The 16,387-nt window shown below is 46.3% G+C and overlaps 1 protein-coding gene across 1 annotated transcript in view; it reads right to left on the bottom strand.

Moving 5' to 3' along the window:
* Positions 1-16,387, bottom strand: part of RASA3 (RAS p21 protein activator 3) — a 201,074-nt gene that overhangs the window by 84,895 nt on the left and 99,792 nt on the right. The window contains exon 4 of the mRNA XM_065405324.1: positions 9,599-9,693. Coding sequence (XP_065261396.1) covers positions 9,599-9,693 — 95 coding nt within the window. The remainder of the gene's footprint in view (positions 1-9,598; positions 9,694-16,387) is intronic.

Here is a 16,387-nt window from a genome sequence, read left to right as displayed (position 1 = left end):
GGTGCATCTACGCCTCCCTAAGCGACTAGAGGCCCTGAGCCGTGTGACCGTCCAGATGAGCGCCCCAGCCAATGAGTGAGGCATCCATGCTGAGGGTGGTATGGAGTAGGGGTGTATGTGAAAGGGACGCTGGCTAAGACCGCTGATGGGCTGCACAACCAGGTGAGAGGCGAGGACAGAGGAAAGGATCAAGATTGGTTTGCCGAGGCTGTCTGACTGAGTGAGGATCGTAGACAGAGTGGAGCCACAGTTGAAGGCAACGCATATAGAGGCAGGCATTTGGCGTGATGGAGGTGCAGGCCGCCATATGGCCAAGGAAGGCGAGGCACTGACGGACTCAGGTGCGTGGACAACGATGAAGCCGCGCAACGAGAGCGGTGAGAGCAGCGAAAGTGTCTGAGGGAAGAAAGGCTCGGGCTGCGACAGAGTCCAGGTGAGCCTCTATGAAAGCAAGCATGCGAGTAGGGGTGAGGACCGATTTTTCTTCGTTGATACAGATCCCCAAGGTGTCAAGGAGGGTGCATAGGGTCCACATGGTGGTGAGGAGGTGGGCTCAGGATGGTGACACAAGGAGCCAGTCGTCCAGATAGGGAAACACAGAGCGATCCAGGTGACGCATGTGGGCTGCCACGACGGTGAAAACCTTCGTAAAGACACAGGAGACGGTGGCAATCCCAAGGACCCAGAATTAGTAGTGGGAAGAGCCCACCATGAAGCCAAGGAATTTGCTACGAGCAGGGTGGCTGTCCACATGGAAATAAGGATATGAAGGATATCCTTCATATCGAGAGCCGCAGACCAGGACCCAGGGGGAAGTGACTGGATGATGATGGGGAGCGTGACCATCCGGAAGCAGAATCTGTGGATGAAATTTGTTCAGCAACTGAAGATCCAAAATGGGATAGAGACCTCCCTTCTTCGGTATAAGGAAGTAAGGGGAGTAGAAACCACGGCCGTGGTAGTGCTGTGGAACAGGTTGTATGGCACCCTTGTGGAGGAGGGCACACGATTCCTCTTGAAGAAGATGGTATTGGGAGGGATCTCCCGAAAGCTCCACGGGAGGATAATAGGGAGAGAAGGAGAGAAATTCTATGAGGTAGCCCTGATGAACAATGTCCAGCACCCAGTGATCTGAGGTAATCACATGTGCGAAAAGGGCGAGATGACACCTGAAAACAATCGGAGTGGGGGTTGGGAGAAGGGTTCACGAGGCTCGGGGAAACAGTCAAAAGGACTGTTTAGAGGATGGTTGTGGGACAGCAGAAGCAGCATAGGCAGCAGGCTGGTGATACTGAGAAGGTTCTGGGGGACACTGAGGATATGGCTGATAGGTGGCACAAGGGCGGGATCTGAAGGATGATCTCTGTTGCCTGTGGGTTGCGGCTGAGGCTATATACCCAATAATGGGAGGATGGCATTAGAGTCATTAAGGGAGGATGGGGACTCATCAGTCTTGTCTCTACACAGTTTGTTGTTATGGAAGAGGAAGTTCTCAAGCGTAGTCTGAACCACCTTCAGAAATCTGCTAGATTGTAGCCAGGAATCACGGCAGAGGACAACTCCCGAGGCCAGAGAGCAGGATGCAGTATCAGCAGCATCAACCACTGCCTGGAGAGTCACCTGGGCAACCAACTTGCCTTCATCCAGAAACTGGTGGAAGTCCTGCTGCTTCTCCAGAAGGAGGAAGGCTTTGAAGTCTGTGAACCTCAAGTACAAGAGAAAGTCGCACGTGGCCAGGATGGCCTGGTAGCTTTCAATTTGGAATTGGAGGCCCGGAGAAGAGTAGGTCTTGCGGTCTAGCAGGTCTAACTTCTTGGTGGCACGATTGGGGGGGGGGGGGGGAAAGTAGATTTAAAATGCTGCTGTCTGGCGTGTTCAATCACCATGTGAACTACAAGAGAGTTAGGAGGCGGTGGGTAAAAAGGAAGTCAGTCCTTTTGGAGGGGACGAAATAATGACATTCTGCCCACTTGGGAGTAGGGGCACAAGAAGCCAGGGTGTGCCAGACTGTCTGGGATGGTTGTAAAATGGCCTCATGAATAGGCAGGGTGCTGCAGGAAGGTCCGGGGGGTTGCAGTTTGTCCAGGAACTGGTTCTGGGGGGGTCCTGTATGTCCTCCACAGTCAGGTAGAGGGCCATAGCCATGCAATGAAGGAGATGGTCATCGGGGCGGGGGCAGAATAAGCACATCATCTGGGGAGGAGGTGGTGCAAGTAGGGACCGGAGGGTCTGATGGTACTGCCAGTGCCAGAATTCCTGGGGCTCTGCACAGATGGAGGGAGGGACGTTGTGTGTAGGGGACAGCTGGTGGTGAGGGCGTGGATGTTCCCCACGGTCATGGTAGGGGTCACAAGTGCCCAGTAGGGCCAAGCATAGGGTTTGCCAGGCATCGGCAGTGCCCGCAGATAGTGGTACCACAGGTCGACCAGCAGGGTGTAGAGTGGTTGATATGGATGGCGCCGTGGCTCAGGATTATACGACCATGCGTGCAAAAAGGTAGAATCCAGTTCAGAGGACCACTCAGAAGCAGAAGAGGGGTTCAGGGGGGCAGAGCCATCAGGACAGCTGGAGCTGGCGGTGTGGGGTGAACCGAAGGTGGACAGTCCAGGAGCAAGAGAGGTTCCTCCGTGGAAGGGCCTGGTGAAGAGAGGCAGAGCAGAACAGGAGGCTGAAGGAGAAGCGGTTCATCCATGGGAGACGGCAGTCTGGGAGCGAGCGGAGGCCCGGAGCGTGGAGGGGAGCCATCATACGGTAACAATAGTTCAGCCGTCAGCGTGAGAGGGGACTGGCATCCCAGTGTATGCAGGATTGGATGTGCAAGTCCAGACAGTCCTGGAGTAGTGGACGGAGCCAGAGTGGACGGCAGTGGACCAGTCACTGCAGCCAGTGGCAGGACCGATGGAGCACTGTGCTTCGACTTATGGTCTGAGCTGGATTTCTTCGATGCTGGAGCATCCGGATCAATGCGTGACTTCTCATGTGACCAAGCATAGCTCAGAGAGGCAACACTGCGTTTAGAGGCAGTCCTCATCGGTGAACCGCCTTTATGCCCATGGTTGTGCATCTTATGAGCACAATGGGTCTTGGTCAGTTGTGGTGGTGCCGTCACTGCCAGCTGGGAAGGACCAAGATAGGTGCACACCGCTGGTGTGGAGCATTGGGCCATCGAATCCACAGGCTCCAGATCCAGTTGTGCACATGGGCACATTGCCTCCTCCATAAGGTACCTACGGAGGCAAAGTTCCCTGGCTTCACGAGTTCAAGCCGGAAAGGAGCGGCAGATGGAGCAGTGGGAGGCAATATGGGCTTTACCCAAGCAGTAGAGACAACATTGGTGCTCGTCACTCACAGAGAAGGAGCGTGGGCACAAGGGACAGTATTTGAAGCCAGCTTGCCTGGGCATAGTCCTCGGGCTGGGGAAGGAATCGCTGCAAGGGGAGAAGTCCAACGAAGATAACCTATCTAACTAAGAATTAACAGACAACTATATACAACTAGAGAAAAAACTATGTACAATGAATGAAGAACAGTTCTCTTAGCAAACTAAGAGCACCGGGGAACCGGGGTTCCGACTCTGGCCACACAGTGGTAAGAAGGAACTGGAGTGGCGTTGACCCACACAGCCTCTTAAAGCCTTGGACGTACCACACAGTTCATGCATAACGCACGTGCAGTTCAACAGACATTACTATGAACAGTTCTGGCTCCGGTGCATGGTGCGCATGCGTATCCACATTTGGAATCCACATAGGGACCATCATGCTAAGAAGAAATTATTTGCATATGCAAATTTCAAAAACATTGTTTTACACAGACTAGCAGCTTCCTTGAGAGATAGATATTGGACAGACTGTCATACATGCAGTATTCTGAAGACATGGACAAAAAATATAATACAGAATAGTTCATTGCCAGCTCCGATTTGGGATGTGCTTCTGTTTAATGTTAAAACACAGCTGAGGCTATCAGAGCTATTTCAGAAACTGTGGAAGAAAATCAGCTCACTGGATTAGCACTACTAGCAGTGCATCGCAGTCAGCCTATCTCATTAGAGAATGTGATTGACATCCTTGCAGTCACACCCGGACACCTAGATTTTGTACTTTAATATTCTGTGTAACATGTACTGATATAGACTTTTAACCCCATACACCTCTGTTACTTGGTAGGTAACCTGGGCCCCTCCTTAGGAAAATTCTGGTTGCGCCCTCTGTGATTTTTGGAAGGACATTCTAAATGTCAGGCTCATGCACGCTACACCCTATGCATTGCTAGCTCCACAATCCCCAGCTATTGTAATGCAGAGAAACAGTTTTTCAGAAAATGATGGCCCAGCTTTTTCATCCAGAAGACAGAACCAGTGCATGAAGAAGGGCAGCAGTGATGTGCTGATCAGACAGTCAGGGCCGGCTCTAGGCACCAGCCCTCCAAGCATGTGCTTCGGGCGGCACTTTCAAAGAGGCGGCACTCCAGCCCTCTTTTTTTTTTTTTTTTTTTTTTTTTGCGGTGAGCTGCGGTGGGGTGGGGCAGGGGAGGGCTGCAGGAAGTAACCCGCGGGGGGGGGGGGAGGAAACCGCTCCCCCCCAGCTCACCTCTGCTCCACTGCCGCCTGCTCCCCCGGCGCGCCGCCGCTCCGCTTCTCCCCGCTCCCTCCCAGGCTTGCCGCGCGAATCAGCTGTTTTGCGGCAAGCCTGGGAGGGAGGGGGAAGAAGCAGAGCGGTGGTGGCAGGCTCAGGGGAGCAGGCGGAGCGGAGGTGAGCTGCAGCGGTGGGGGGCGCGGGGAGGGCCACAGGAAGTAACGGGGGGTAGAGGAACCGCTCCCCCCCAGCTTACCTCCACCTCCTTCCCCGAGCACACCCCGCTCCGCTTCAGCCCTTGCCTGGGAGGGAGGAGTAGGAGGGGAAATGCAGCGCGCCCTGGGGAGGAGGCAGGGCTGGGGATTTGGGGAAGGGGTTGAAATGGGGCAGGGAAGAGGTGGAGCCGGGGGGCGCCGGAAATGTTTTTTGCTTGGGGCAGCAAAAAACTTGGAGCCGGCCCTGCAGACAGTGGTTGTTTATTAGATGGACTGCTGCATTTTGTGTTGGCTGTTGCTTCTTGGTGGACATCACCTTCAGTCCCAAGCGCAGTGAATTGCAAAAGCCTCTGGAGGCAATGAATGCATGGAGCACCATCACAAAGTCCAGATTCAACAGGAAGCAGCACAGCCTCCCGGCCACTGTCATTATCTAGCTCTTCAGGCACAACAAAGAGCCCAGCAGAACCCCACAACTGCGTGTTACCATGACAAATGGAATTCAGCAACCCTCAATTGAGGGCGTTGGTATAGCTTTGGAAAATTCTTCAGAATGTTTCCTTCTTACTAACATTAATACAGTCTTGCCTATGTATTGCTTCACATAATTTTTCTTCATCCTGTTGCTGCTCTCAGGCACAGAGATATGGGGATCATCACACTGTCTACACTAGATGTGAAACTAGCTATTTCCCACACTGGAGTTCATAATGTCCCACATATTTCCCCTAAAGGTAAGGAATAGGAATAGATGTTTAATAGGAAAAGAGAAGATTGGGTCTTCAAGGACTCCGTAACTGAGCTCTCTCAAGGAAGAGCAACTGCCCACCATCATGGCTCTGAGAGAAGTGAGCTAAGTTATCTCAGTGCAATTCTGCTCACCCCACCAGGTCACTCAACAGATCCTCATAATGATCTGAGTTGAAAGCTGCATTACTAGCATGATTAGATGTCCATTGTCCAGGGACAAAGACAACTCTGGAGTTTATGTCCACTGGTTTGCTTTAGTACTCTGAACTTACAAAGGAGCACTTTAGAAACATAAGTTAGTACCCAGCTCCACCATGAATTAATTAGGCAAATATTTCCACAAGTCTTAACCCTAATCTATTAGGCAACAGGGCTACCTAGGCAAGTCATGTAGACCAAACTCTTAAGCAGCATCCACTAACTTTGCGATACAAAATTGGAAAGACATGTTAAGGCCACTGACTGACAGAGGTGGGACTAGGACTCAGGAGTTCTTGGCACCTAGCCCTGTGCTTAATCCACTAGATTTTATGGTTCTGGGGACCACTGCCAGAATATTTAAGTGCTAGTTCACACACTAAAGGGGCTTCTTGTTTGCACACTACAGGGTTGGGGTTTTTTTGCACGTTTCAGTGTGAATAATTATCAGCCACTTTCTAGAACAGTTTTGAGGAGAGAGAGACACAAAGGAAAATGAATTGATAAAACATTTTACACATATTTTTCACCAGTTTTGTTAAACATATTCCACACTTCATCTTCTCCCCTAACAAATGTATAAAATTCATTTTCAAAAAAGAGGTACAGCTGAGACACCTACCACAAGTACAAATCAGCTTTTGTTTTACTCCTTTTGTTGGACTACCTTCTCCTTACATAGCAGTCTTCACAGAGTATTTCCAAGTCTGCCCACCATTATAGTGGGGAACATAAAAATCTCTTGTAATATATTCTAACAAACCTTACATGAGAAGTTTAAGCAACAGGGTGAAATTGTCCAAATGCTATTCATATTTCTACTAGTTGTAATAACTGCTTATCACAGAAGCCAGAAACAGCTTTTACCATTTTTTTTATAAAGATACAAACAGAGGAAGTGATAAGCAGTACAAAAAAATCACAAACAGTACATGCTTTCCAGCTAATGTTATGCTCTCACTATCCTCAAACTAGAATATTTCACAAACCTTTGCTTTATTAGCTCAGAACTTCAGTAACAAATTATCAGTGTTCTCCTAGAGAGTCTCCTTGGTCTAATATAGTTCCCACAGGCAAACTGCATGTCAATATTACAGCAAAATCAACATGGCTGAGTACTATGCAAATATTGGCTCATGTAAGCTGATAAATTATAAGGGAAAGTTTTCATATCCTGCAGGAAATAAACACTAATACAATCTATTGTTTTAAAACTACTGCCACGAGAGCCTTCTAGGTGAGAAGAAGAAGAAGAAGAGAGAAGCGAGAGTAAACAAAATAGATTTCAATGCCCTTAAAAGCCTTTCTGTGATGTAGACACACAAAGGATCAATATTTTACCAGAGAACGTTACAGACTGAACTGGAACAGCAATTACGACAATGCCGTCATATCATGCTCATAATTGTAGGTTACCCAACTTTGGTTTTTTGGAATAAGCAAAACTACATATATTTTAAAGTACAGTGTAAGTATGCTTCACTGCATAGTACATACACCTAAAACACATGTCTACAGAATCAGTGATGAGCTGCAAAAATCTTAGGAACCGGTTCCCTACCGGGTCTTCGGCGGCACGGTGGTGGCGGGTCCTTCAGTGCCGGAGCAAGTGAAAGACCCGCCGCCGAAGTGCCACCAAAGACCCGGTAGGGAACTGCCTGGTGAGTACAAGCCCCACCCGCCTCCCAAAACAGCCTATCCCCCCCACATCCGACCCCCACCCATGTCCTGCCCCCGACTGCCCCCCTCAGAACCCGCAACCCATCAACCCCGCTGCTCCTTGTCCCCTGACCACTCCTTCCCGAGACCTCCCACCCTAACTGCCCCCCAGGACCCCACCCCCTACCCAACTCGCCCTGCTCCCTGTCCCCTGATTGCCCCGACCCCATCCACCACCACCCCGACAGACCCCCGGAACTCCCACCTACCCAACCCCCCCCATCCCCTGACCGCCTCCCCAGATCCTCTGCCCCATTCAACCCCCCCCCCCGTGCCCGGGACTCACTGCCCCTTATCCAACCCCCCTGGCCCCAGCCCCTTACCATGCCGCTTACCCCCGCCTCCCCCCTCTCCCAGAGCCTCAGCGCGCGGCGTCCAGGAGCAGCCCTGGACAGTGCTGCAGTGGTGTGGTGGCTCCACCGGGGCCTGAGCTCCCGCCAGTCGGCCCGGAGCTCGCAGCTCCACCTCGGCATTACCACGCGGCTCTGAGCGGGTAAGTGGCATGGTAAGAGGCCAGGGCCGGGGGGGTTGGATAAGGGGCAGGGAGTCCTGGGGACAGGGAGCGGAGGGGTGGGGGTTGGATGGGGCAGAGGTTCTGGGGGGCGGTCAGGGGATGGGGAACGGGGGGGTTGGGTGGGGGGGAGCTCACAGCCACCCCCCCCCCCCAACCTTGCCAGCGGCTGCTCAAAGTGGCAGGTCTGGGGAGCTGAGCTGCTGGCGGCTCGGCACGCTGCGGCTCTGGGGGAGGGAGGGAAAGCGGGGGAGGGGCCGGGGGAGGTCCCAGCTGGGACTCCTGGGAGCTCAGGTGGGGGACAGGACGGTCCCACGGGTTGGATGTGGCCCGCGGACCGGTGTTTGCCCATCGGCGTCTAATTTTAGCAACTGGTTCTTGCGAACCGGTGCGAACCGGCTCCAGCTCACCACTGTACAGAATATGTCTTATACACAGTATACACATTCATTTTCCTGTACACCGTGTGCACGCACACACTCACATGCAGGTCAAAAAGCCAATATATGCCAAAAGCGATACCACACTGTGGTATCTGAGTAGCATTTCCCCATTCCATGCATAGGAAAACACTGCACTGTACTCAGACTGCAGTGTCTGGGGGCTCCTATGCTAATATTCATTGTTCGAAGGTGACCTACAATATTCAATTCTTATTTAAGGGAAATATTTGTTATTTTAAAAATGGAATCTGGTTCAAAAGAGGCCTAGCAGACACAAAAAGGAGCCATTAGAAAGGTGTCCCTGAAATCTACAGTTGCCTGGATATCAAAGAAGTTAGAGGGATAACTTGATTCTTGTTTCTTTTTTAAAATTTTATAAGATTCCAGTTTCTGATAGAGCACTCTCTAAATAGCATGCTTCCCCCCTCCCCACACAAACTTCTACATACATTTTATAATGTATTTTCTGCTCCTTGTTGACATTAAGAGTTTTCCCAGGCAACAGAGAGTATGACTAAATAGGAGATCACTGTAACTGACAACATGTGGAAAGCTGTCAAATGCACAAAGTAAGCTGAAAATACACAATTTTTTTTTCTTGATAACTTTCCATTTATTAAAGGCAAGGCTGACAGCACCACCTATTATTAAGGTTGCCACCTTTCTAAGACCCAGCACAGGCAACCTTAATACTGGTACTTCCTAACTTTTGAGAGTTTGAATTTGGAAGCTTCATAATGTTCTTTTCACACAGTTTTTTTGTGTAATAATAATAATTTTAGGTGGCGCTTGTAACCCTGATTTTCAAGTTGACAGTGTCCCTTTAAGACTGAACAGTTATCTGCAAAACCTTCAGGATATTTAGTATTTTGTAGCTAGCCATCCTATTTCACACTATCCCTATAGTTTATATAGCTTTAACCATATGGTAAATTACAAAAGTCTAGGTTGAAATCAATTAAATCAATAGAAAAAATTGACTTCAATGGACCAAAATTTCACCTTATATCACCAGTTTAAAAAAAAATCCACACACACACACTTTAATTACAAATATCAATGTAACCTCAACTGTAGTCATTAATGACACTTCCATATCTATGCCATCTTATTTTCTGTAATTAGATGGCCCTAGAAGTTGCAATGGTAGCATTATAAAATACCTTGACAAGGGAGAAATCTCACCTGTACTTCTGAATCAGCATCAACATGCTGTAGCTGAAACCAGGTGTCTCTGTTATGGTACTTCTGCAGATCTTCCTTCTGTATAGCTACTTTTCCTGGAAACCAAATAAATCAAGAAGCATTGTTTAAAACGTATTATTGTTACACACAGATTCATTTCAATAGGACTTAAATGTAAACAGTTTTTTCAAACCAGTGATCTAATGACTATTCCCCACAATCAGTGCTATCAGGCTATGAAAGACTAGCAAGACAATGCATTAATTTTCTTTATGGCAAGAGGCTTTTTCTACTTCGCATCATGAAAGACTTTGAAATTCCTTACAGCATACTCATTTAACAAATTGGAGTACTGTACAGAATCAATCTGTTATGACCGGGTTTACAGTAAAATACCATGATGCTACAATAAACATGCCAGAACCTTGAAAACCTACTGGCATTGTCCTGCCATTTTAATAATAATCCCAATGGAAAGTTCCAGGCATTGTGGTAGGTTTGGACTCACAACTAAACTAGTGGACACGGCTATAATACATGCATTTTACTTTATTTTTATTTTTTTGGCAGAAAGCACTGTTGAAGCAGGGGACACCAAGTCATGACCCCTAGATTTTAATTCCAACTCTGCATTAGCTGGCTGTGTGACTCTGAACTTTACACATAGACTGACATTTTACAACATAAAATTTGGTTAAGATACAGCTACCTTACTCACAAGAAGTTTGGAGGCTTAAAGTTTGCAAAGACCTTTCATTCTACTAATAGAGAGCCATCCACTTGAGGACAAGAATCATTATTCGCATGTACAGGTACACACTACTTCTAAATTTACATCAAGGAAAATACACGCTAGCGCTACCCTTACATTTTAACTCCCACTAAAGCTTATATGATCTAACTAAAATAACAGGCTCTAATTCCATGTGTGTTTTGAATTGACAAATGAGCATTAAGGCCCAGATTTTTAAAGGTTTTAGGGATTGCTGCACATGCCTAAATCCTATTTGAAAGTGAGATTTGGGCTCCTAAATCAGTTAGGCATTGAAACACTGAGTGCAGCACCGCCAAAACACCTTTAAAAATCTGGGCCTACGGCTGAAACTTTCACCACATCCAGATGGTCATAAAGGGAGTTGTGGCAAGTACTCTCTGCTTGGCAGTAAAACCTTTTTGGAGGAGGTTTTTTGTGTGTGTTTACAGAGCAGTTGTACAAAAGGAGGATTGATAGCCAGCCCCAGAAGACCTTGTGATTCTCAGAGAGCAGCTCTGGGCTAGATGGTTTCCCAAGGACTGACTGATGGAGGCACAGTGAACAAAGTGTTTTAAGTTGAGAGAAAGAGAGACGCAAGACAGCTGCCTCTTGGTGAAAGGGCAGTGGTGTTGTAGCTGAAGTTTCTGCAAAAGGGAGTTGCCTGTGTGCAGTTTGTTCAAGGAATCAGGATTTGTGTACAGTTTGTAACAAAACAAAAAAAAATTACACTTAGAAAAATGCCCTGTCACTGATTTATCTTCCCATGGGAAACCTACCTGCAAGGCCTCCAAATCTACCATGGCTTGGCAAAGGGTCAGTGATATTCCTATCGCATATAAACTAAAGACCAAGGATCTATAGATAATATTTCCAAAGCAGGGAATAAACAAACTAATGAACTCAAATCACTTATCTTGTTGGCACACTCTAGCTTGATTTCTTACAAGAAAACTTGAATGAGCATTTAAGTAAGTTTTATAATTCATGTTTTGAAGTATCCCCTGACCAGCGTTCAGCCCTTTTCTCAGTTGTGTTCAGACCCTTCCACACAGTGTTCCCCTGTTTTCTAGCTGCTCCCAAGTAGCTATGAATTACAGCTACCACTGCCCCTCGTCACCAACAAGCTGCTTCCTGTGCCAGCTCCCACCCTTTTAGCCCCAGTTCCTAAAGTGCCTTGCATAGGCGGCAGGTATAAGAGGCCAGGGGAGGCTAAACCTCCCCAAACAGCCAGCATACCGCCTTTGGAGCATGCCACCACTGAAAGGGTTGGCCATCCTGGCCGGGGCCCCGCTCTTCTCCTAAGGCTCTGCCTCTTCCTGTCCCCACTCTGCCTACAAGGGGGCCGCGTGGGAGGGGGTGAAGAGGCACACACGAGTGGTGAGCAGCCTGCCAGCCAGCGGGCAGGGGAGAGGGCGAAGAGGTGTGAGCAGCGGGGGCCTCAGGAAGGGGGCTGAGCGGGGCAGGGGTGGAGTATGGGCAGGGCTTCAGGGGAGGAGGCTGAGTGGGGGCAGGGCCATGGTCTGGGTGCCGGTAGACTACCCAAATGGAGGAGCCATATGTTGCCCCTGGTGCCTTGCCCTCTCTCCACAACCAGGCTCCCCCAGATTCCTGCCTCTGGCCTTCGGCTCCTAACTAATTCTGTGCAGCCTCTGACTCATTCATGAACTCCTCTGACCTCAGCTCAACACTTCCCCTTCCTGTCCTTAAACCAGTGTTTATCAAACTTTTATATTGGTGACCCCTTTCACACAGCAAACCTATGAGTGCAACCCCCTTCTAAATTAAAAACACTTTTTATTTAACACTATTCTAAAATGCTGGAGGCAAAGCGGGATTTGGGAGTGGAGGCTGACAGCTCACTATCTCCCATGTAATAACCCCTGACCCCCAGTTTGAGAACCCCTGTCTTAGACCCCTCTACTGACTGGATGTTAAACTGGGGATTAACATAGTGTCAAATAATGAGCCAGCAAGTTCATGACAGTATTTTTATTGGATGTGCAGAGTTAATGACTCTCACTTCTCAGGACGCCAATCATTAAATTACACAAACCTAAAGTGTAAGATAGCAGATATTTGAATTATTTATGGGGAACAGATAACTGGTGAAGTTACGTTATTGAGAATGTATTTGTAAAGGGATTATGGATATGTACTTTCTAGGCTTCAATTGTTATAGTCAAACCGGCAGCACCTTGGCAAACTGGCTTCTCTAATGAGCATGTGAATACAGTAAATCCACATGTGACCTCCCAAAAACTTCTTTGGATTCTCATTTGAAATTGTTTGTTCACTTTCGCTTATGATACTCTTTTAATCCAGTGTAGAAATTCTCTAGCCAGACTCTGCATGTAACAATTACCTCACAAGCAATGTCCTTGGCACGCTTTCATCGGCCAATTCCATTCATAGTCACCTTCATTTCATGGAACTTTCCCATAGAAAGCTCTTGGGCAATTTAGTTTACATCAGAATATTAACAGCACAAATGCCGACACATTATACAGGCCCTAATTCTCCAACTGGATCTGTGCAGAGTTCGGACGACTTCTTTTGAGCTCCAGAAGGGCCAGCCTGCACAGGTCCAATTGCAGGATCAGGGCTATAGTATGCAACTACAGTATAAATATTTTTGGACCATGGATTCATTCATCCAGCACCAAGTGGGTTAATATGGAGGTACAACTGTTTTGATCAGTAAACTGCTGCTTTGTTGGGGACACAAATGCAATTCAGGCATTGTGTCTATGTTTTTCCAGAAGTGAGGTTGCAAGGGACTGTTAGCAACAAACATAGAAGCTACATTTTCTGTCTTTGTTATTCTTTTCTCTCCCCTCTTGTGTGTATTTGTCTTGTTTTGTCTTTTAGGAAACAGGAACAGACTTCAGCAACAGCTCCAGCCCATCCTAACTAACTTTATCTCTTCCCCACCCCCAAAAGTACATTTATTACCATGTTTAATACCATCTAAGAGCCAGTCAAGCAGGGTTTCTTTCCTTCTAAATATTCTCTACAGCTAAAGGGATATTGTTAACATGAAAGTTTTACTTCATACTTTACAGTTCAAATGCTTTAATTGTTTTCCTTCTTTTTTCTGTATCTTTAATAAAAGCTTAAAAGGATTTGTAGTGGTGTTTGCCATCTCCTAAGCAAGCTGAGGTGTCTGTACGTGGAACCCTGCGCCTTGTTTAAAACTGGAAAGGTTGTTAATGTTAATAACTTTGACTCCTTTGGGCCCATTTATTCCATTTAAATTAATTCAACACACCTCAGACCACACCACAATCTTAACTTTTCCCTCACTAGGGGTCCAGACTTTCAGCACTTCCTTTGCCAAATACAAGAAACTGCTGTCCCAAACATGAACAACTATTAGTGTTGGGTACTTTGGTAAAAGGGCGTGCGAAAAATGAGAAGTTGAAGGGACAGCGTTAAGGCTGTGGTAATGGGTAAGTTGTGGGCCTGAGAGTGGAGAAGTAGAGCGTAGGTATTGTTAGGTAGCGTAACTTTTCATTTCCTTGATCTTGCGGTTGTGTGTCAGTTATGTAAACACTGTTGCACAATAATTTTTGTGTATTAATATATTCTGTATATAATCCAAACAAACTATACCTATTTTCCTTCTTATAAGTATAAATTTCTAAGTGTAAATGTAATTGAATAGACTGTACAACAATTTATATCTCAGGCTAATTCTAATTTATGAGCTGATTTCTTAAAGACTGTTTTTGTGTAACTCAGTTATCTGTTTCCTTTATTTGTATGGTGGCTATATTTATTATATTTGTTCACTATTTTATTACTCCCTTATGTGTCTAGTGGATGACAGTTACATCTTTCTACTTCCCATAAGCTACTTCTGTCCAGTGCATGATAAAGGCAGAATTAGTTCTCTCCTCCTATAATCTTGATTTCTCCTAGTAGGGATTTATTGCTCTAGATAAAACTTCCCGCTGCTTACCTAATATGATGTTTGGTTTAGCATAGAATTCTTTTTTTGTCTTCCTTCAAGTCAAGAGCAAACGGCTCGTGGAATTCAAATATCAGAATGAGGACTTCGAAATGAGGACTTTGTGGGTTTCCTCAATACCAAACCGTAACAATTCTAAAGATTTGCATCCCCTCAGCTTTGAAAGTATTCATCTGAGAAAGGCACAGCTGTTCAGCAAACATGTCAACACAGATGGAGAGAGAAACTCCGCCTCCAGCAGAGAGGAAGGATTTTCACAGAACAACGTTAGGTTTATTTGCATGAGTTCCTTGCCCCTCCAGGTAACAGCTTACCTGAACACAACATCTAAGCACCACCTCCTTGCCCACTACCACACGAGCATAACCCACCAGTCAATCAGACAGCACAGAGAGGTTCTATTTGGGAGTAAGAGCTCCTTTCTCATGTAGGAGAGGGCCAGGATTTGGCCCACAGTGAAGTCATTCTCCCCACCTCAAAAAGCACTTCATTATACACAAGATTTTGTTATATCCAGGTTCCAGCATGTGTATGTGCAAACACTTAGCAAAAAAAAAAAAAAAAAAAAAAAAACTTGCTTCAAATAAGAGTCCTCAGGTTAGAGTTAGGGGTATAAGTTTCCAGAATAAATAGAATCTTGTCATCATTTCCCCTACACTTTTGATTGAAACAGAGGATAAATAATTGTGTATCGGTCACATGAAGGGTATACAGGATTAACTATTCTCTTAGTGTTGTGCTAAATGATCTGATGAGGTGGCATGTTTCCTGTTTTTAACTGATCTGTACACTCAAGGTCACAGGTCTGCATCCTGAGCTGCTCATTACATGCCCATGAGAATACCAGCTGGGGGCCTAAAGTGGAGATGTTTTTCTTCAGTCATTCTTTTCAGGATTTGGCTAGATTAAGGGAGAAGCTTTCTGCTACAAAGCACTGCCCTTATCTGCCTTTTTTGCATTCGTTATTTTCTCTCATTTAATATTTCCACCAAAGGGAATACCCAACATACTCAAAACTAACTGTAAATTAAATGAAGGTTACTTATCTGTAACTGAGGTTCTTGGAGATGGACTCTGCATATTCACACTCATGGGATGCTCTGATTGGTACAGCCTAAATGGTAGAATTCTAGCCATTGGAGCGCTCACACGCCTCCCTCGCCCGTCCCTTCAGTGAACATTGAGCGTCCCAGAGTGAGGATTTTCAGTTCCTTCCCCTACCACCCCTAAGCCCTTTTAGTAAGTAGGAGTCTGAGGTAGCAGGGAGAGGCAGGCAGGTGGGAAGTGTGAATTTGCAGAGTCTGTCTCTAAGACCCTCACTTACAGGTAAGTAACCTTCAGTTCTCTTTCAAGCATTCTCTGTATATTCCCACTCCTGGGATAGATTAGTAAAGCAGTAGTCTGACCCAGGATGGTGAGACGACAAAGTCCTAATTAAATAGAGACTGCATGACTGCTTTGCCAAATCTTGCATCAGAACTAGATTCTAAATCTAAGCAGTAGAGTTTAGTGGAAGTGTGAACAGAACAGCTCTACATATTTCTATTAGAGGAAAAGTGTCTAGAAAAAGCCATAGAGGCTGCCTTTGATCTAGTAGACAGTGTTCTAACTCCCTGAGGAAGGGACAACCCTTTCAATTCATAAGATACTTTAACACATAATATAACTTATCTTGAAAGCATTTATACAGAAATAGTTTCCCCTCATTCTTTCTTTCATAAGCAATAAATTTTGGTGCTGTCTAAATTGTTTAGTCCTATCTAAATAAAGGGCTAGAGCCCTTCTAACATCTAGAGTATGTAATATAGCCTCTCCATCATATGATTAGGGTTTGGGGAAAAAATAGTAAAATTATAGACTGCTTTATATGAAAATCAGACACCACTTTTGGTAAAAAAAAACTTTGGGCATGTATGAAAAACAGTAAATGGCAGATCAGCGATTAATGCATGTAGTTCGCTTATAAGCCTTATAAGCATTGCAGAGGTGAAGGGTATTAAAAACATTGTCTTAACAAACAAATAAAATAAATTATAGTTTCCTAAACGCTCAAAGAGAGGTCTCA

The sequence above is a fragment of the Emys orbicularis genome, chromosome 1 (genome assembly GCF_028017835.1).
Source record: "Emys orbicularis isolate rEmyOrb1 chromosome 1, rEmyOrb1.hap1, whole genome shotgun sequence".
NCBI classification, from domain to species: Eukaryota; Metazoa; Chordata; order Testudines; family Emydidae; genus Emys; species Emys orbicularis.
The sequence above is the reverse complement of the archived record's forward strand: the minus strand, read 5'-3'. Positions and strand labels throughout refer to the sequence as shown.